The sequence below is a fragment of the Penaeus vannamei genome, chromosome 11 (assembly GCF_042767895.1).
Source record: "Penaeus vannamei isolate JL-2024 chromosome 11, ASM4276789v1, whole genome shotgun sequence".
Taxonomy (NCBI): domain Eukaryota; kingdom Metazoa; phylum Arthropoda; class Malacostraca; order Decapoda; family Penaeidae; genus Penaeus; species Penaeus vannamei.
The window spans coordinates 12460630-12465629 of NC_091559.1; the positions used below are offsets into that span (position 1 = coordinate 12460630).

Sequence of the window (5000 nt, forward strand, 5' to 3'; positions counted from 1 at the left end):
TTACAATGGCAATGATGATGATAAGAATAATAATGAAAATAATAATAATGGCAAACATATCTCTTATAAAATCATGGCAATGGTAAGAATGACAAGGATGACAATGATAATGATAGTACTACTATTGTCATATATATATGTATATATATATATATATATATATATATATATATATATATATATATATATATATATATATATATATACAGGTATTTATATGAAGAGCACACAACGAAACCAGCAGACAGCTCATTCCCTCGAAGTGCCTCGGTCATTTCACTCACCCTATCAGGGTCCCTCGCGGGCAGGGTAGCCAGCAGCGTGCCCGGGGCTGTGTTCTCCTTGACCGTGATGTGGGCGTGAGGGCGGTGGAACATGGGCGGGTTGTCGTTGACGTCTCGCAGTTTGACAGAGACCCAGGCGTTGTCCGTGTGTCGGCTGTCGTCCCACCCGCCTCGCCCCTGGGGAGACAGAGGGGGGGGGGGAGGGATGTTGAGAGAGGTATGTGTGCGTGTATACATACATATATATGTGTGTATGTGTGTTGTGTGTGTGTGTGTGTGTGTGTGTGTGTGTGTGTGTGTGTGTGTGTGTGTGTGTGTGTGTGTGTGTGTGTGTGAGTGTGTGTGTGTGTGTGTAGATAGATATAGATATAGATATAGTTATATATAAATGAATGTAGAATTAGGTGTATTGTGATTTACATTCCTGGTAGTTTACATTTTTAATCGTTCACATTAATCGTTTATCTGAATTTCATCAAAAACCTTCGTAAATATGAAGAAAATAGTATAACTTTACCTTTATGTTGTTCTTAAAGTCTATCACTTTTATTGAAAAATAAGACATTTCAGAAAAAAAATAAAGCTACTCTAGAGGTCCTTTATTTTTAGTATACCCTACGCTTAAAAAGAAAGAAAAAAAAGAGCAAGAGCATTTTGTTATTCCTTCACATCCCTGAAAGTGGAATGTGAGGTGAAGATAACGTTCCTAAATAAATACATCCAGTTTTTGTATCGTTCGCGAAGAAAATACGGTGAAAATAAGCTGTTTCTTGATGTACAAGATTTTTTCTCTTTTTTGTTTACTCTATCGCAAGAAATCCAAGGAAACGAGGAAAGAACTCTATCAAGAAAACTTAAATGCCGTCAAAGAGTTTTCAATTTACAGAAATATTGCATGTTTACTTTCCGCTTGCAATGGAGCTCTCTTGCTTGTGTATTGCAGAAGGCACATTCGCCTATTAAATGATATAACTTGACTTATGCTTCATGTTTGCTTGGAAGTGCGTGTGTGTGTGTGGGGGGGGGGGGGGTGAGGGAGAGAGAAAGAGAGAGAGGGATGAGAGAGAGAGAGCATGTGTGTGTGTCTGTGTGTGTGTGTGTGTGTGTGTGTGTGTGTGTGTGTGTGTGTGTGTGTGTGTGTGTGTGTGTGTGTGTGTGTTTGTGTGTGTGGTGTGTGTGTGTGGTGTGTGTGTGTGGTGTGTGTGCGTGTGTGTGTGTGTGTGTGTGTGTGTGTGTGTGTGTGTGTGTGTGGTGTGTGTGTGTGTGTGTGTGTGTGTGTGTGTGTGTGTGTGTGTGTGTGTGTGTGTGTGTATGTGTGGTGTGTGTGTGTGTGTGTGTGTGTGTGTGTGTGTGTGTGTTCGTGTCATTGAGGAAGGAGAGCTGGCGAATGAACGACAGAAAGAATATTAGAGAGGAAGTGAGGAAGACAGATAAAGAAAAAAAAACGCGGAGGAAGAAACAGGAAGAGTAACAGATAAACAAACAAACAAATCCATAAACCAAAACCAGTAACTTATATCATAAACAGATAAAACACAAACAACAGAAATAACCAAAGAGAACGACAAACAGACAGATAACCGGATCACAACATACCCTATCAGTAACTTGAATCATGAACTTAAATCCTCTTCTGTGGGTGTCGTCCTCGTAATCAAGGACCTGGCGGGCGTACAGATGCCCCACGGAGCCGACCGCCCGCACCCCGAAGTGCTCCCACCCCCACCCACTCGCCTCCACGATCTGGGGGGGGGGGGGAAGAAAGTGCTATATTAATTTGTTTTTGTGACAGCTGTGATTTGCTCTATTGATGCTTCGTGGAAATGGTATGTGAATGTTACTGATCGTAATACTGATGATAACTTTAAGATCATGATATTTAATGATGATAGTGATGATGGTAGTCATGATCATGTTAATGGAGATAATAACATTTATGATATTGGTAATGATGATTATGATGATGGAAGATGATGAAGGTAGTAACGATAATAACGATAATAATAATAACAATAATAACAATGATAATAGTAATAACAAAGATTATAGTGATAAAAATACCAAAATTGACATTGATAATAATAACAATGATAGTTATAATAGCAATAAATAGATAAATAGATACAATTTACTCAACTTCGCTTTTAGATATCTCGAAAGATCTTTTTTGAAAGGCAGATGACACAGCATCACATAAATCACACAGCAAGATAAGGAAAAAGGAAGACATATTCACAGAGTTTATAAGAATTTTTGTTTTCCGTCGCACGAAAACTTTTTTCTTTATCTTATCTTGTGAAAAGTAGACGAAAACTTAAAATATTCACCACCTCATCGTGAAAAAATCAAGGGACTTTATAAGAAATTAGTCAACAAACTTTTAATAATTATGAACATCAATTAATCAAGTGACATGAAGATAATGGTTATAGTAATAACTATACAAAAATATGATGTTTATTGTAGTAATGATTTTGATGATAATAATACTATTTCTGCGATGATGACACGAGAGAGATAATGATGATAATGGTTATTACGATGGCGGTAACAATAATAATCATTATTATAATCGCTATTGTTATTGTTATCATAGTAAGGATAATAGAAGTGATCGTGATAATACTGACAGTGAAATAATAATGATGACAATAACAGTAATGATGATGATAATGGTAATGATAGTAATAATAGTAGTAATAAGTACAGCCAGTAATAATAAGGACGATGGTAAGAACAATAAAGATAATGATTCTGAAAAATTATTGATAATAATACTAATAACAATAATGAAAAACGAATGAATGATTATGATAACGATTATAATATTGATAATGATAATAAGGATAAAAATAATATTAATGATAATGGTAATACTACTACTGCTACTTCTACTGCCACGGATACTAATGATAAAGATAATGATGATGATAATAATCATCATAGTAACAGCAATAATAATTATTGGGTCGGTTCAATACGGTAGAGTGCTATACCATTCATGATCATAATGATAATAATAGTAATAATAATGATGAAAAATAGTATCAATATAATAATGGCAATGATAATTATAATAACAATAGTCATAATGATAATGATAATACTAATGATTATGACAATAATACTAATGATTATGATATGGATGATAACAATAGTAATAATAAAGATGATGATAAGGACAATGATAGTAAGAATAATTATATGAATACACTACAAGTAATAATGACAATCATGTAGTTCTAGTAGTAGTAACGTTGCTATGCTGACAATGATGATGTTGATAAACATAATAATGATAACGAATATGATAACGATAATGATAAAGATGATGGTAATAATAATGATAATGAAAATAATCGTAACAAAAAGAAATCGTCACACTAAATAGCTAAATAAATGCGTATTGACTCACGCGATAGAAGAAATAATTGACAGCGTCCGGATCAGCTGCTGTGATCTCCAAGAGGGTCGAGTTGTCCACCGGTCCGGCACCCCACGTCTCGTCCACCTCGAGTTGCCATAGTTGCCGGGTGAGCCGTGGCGAGTTGTCGTTCACGTCTGCAAGTCGTACCACTACTGTGCCTGTGCCTGAGGGGTTACGATAGTGGGGTTAGCATAGAGGTAGTATAGAGCGTTTATAATAGAGGCATTCGGGGTTTAGCATAGAGGGCTTCGTGTAAATGGTTTAGGATATGAGGTTTAGCATAGAGGGTTCGGTAATGGGGTTTAGCATAGAGGTTTTAGCATAGACGGATCAGGACAGAGGGTTTAGATATAGATATAGATACTTTTCATATAGATACTTTCCCCCCTTTTTATAATGGAATCATATTCTGTTTCTATACTAGAAAACAGATGTGTTCCTTTAAGAGCTCCAAAACTTGTAACTACTGCCTTATCATGGTACTTTCTCGACAGTAACAATGTAGGGAAAATAATAACATGAATATTTTTTCCACATCTTTAAAACATGAAATATTCATATTATATCTATCTATTATATATACATATATATATGTGTATATATATATATATATATATATATATATATATATATATATATATATATATATATATATATATATATATATATATATATATATATGCTAGGAAGGGCAGGTGTACCTTTAAGAGCTCCGCCATCTGTAGCCACCACCTGTATGTGGTACTCGGGTGTGGTCTCTCGATCCAGACAGCACAGCATCGTTCGCACAAGGCCCGTCTGCGGGTGGATTGCAAAGATGGCCTCTCCAGTGCGTTCGTGGATGACGTTCTTCTCGATCGAGTAAGTGAGTCTGGCGTTCGTCCCTTCTGTGACGTCATCCGCGTCCCAGGCTGCGACGACGCACACGGACAGATCTGAGGCGAAAGTGAGAAGAGAAAGTGAGTTGGATTCAGCGGTTGTGAGGCGAGGAGGCGAGAGGGAAGCGAGGAGGCGAGAGGGGAGCGAGGAGGCGAGAGGGGAGCGAGGAGGCGAGAGGGAAGCGAGGAGGCGAGAGGGAAGCGAGGAGGCGAGAGGGAAGCGAGGAGGCGAGAGGGAAGCGAGGAGGCGAGAGGGAAGCGAGGAGGCGAGAGGGAAGCGAGGAGGCGAGAGGGAAGCGAGGAGGCGAGAGGGGAGCGAGGAGGCGAGAGGGGAGCGAGGAGGTGAGAGGGAAGCGAGGAGGCGAGAGGGAAGCGAGGAGGCGAGAGGGGAGCGAGGAGGCAAGAGGGAAG

General features: G+C 38.3%; 1 protein-coding gene across 1 annotated transcript in view; it reads right to left on the reverse strand.

The window, feature by feature from the left end:
* Positions 1 to 1994, reverse strand: part of LOC138863234 (putative neural-cadherin 2) — a 34063-nt gene extending 32069 nt beyond the window's left edge. Inside the window, exons 1-2 of the mRNA XM_070127411.1 lie at positions 1881 to 1994; positions 285 to 461 (exon numbers count right to left, since the gene is read on the reverse strand). Coding sequence (XP_069983512.1) covers positions 285 to 461; positions 1881 to 1901 — 198 coding nt within the window. The 5' untranslated portion in view covers positions 1902 to 1994. The remainder of the gene's footprint in view (positions 1 to 284; positions 462 to 1880) is intronic.
* Between the last annotated feature and the right edge of the window lie 3006 nt (positions 1995 to 5000).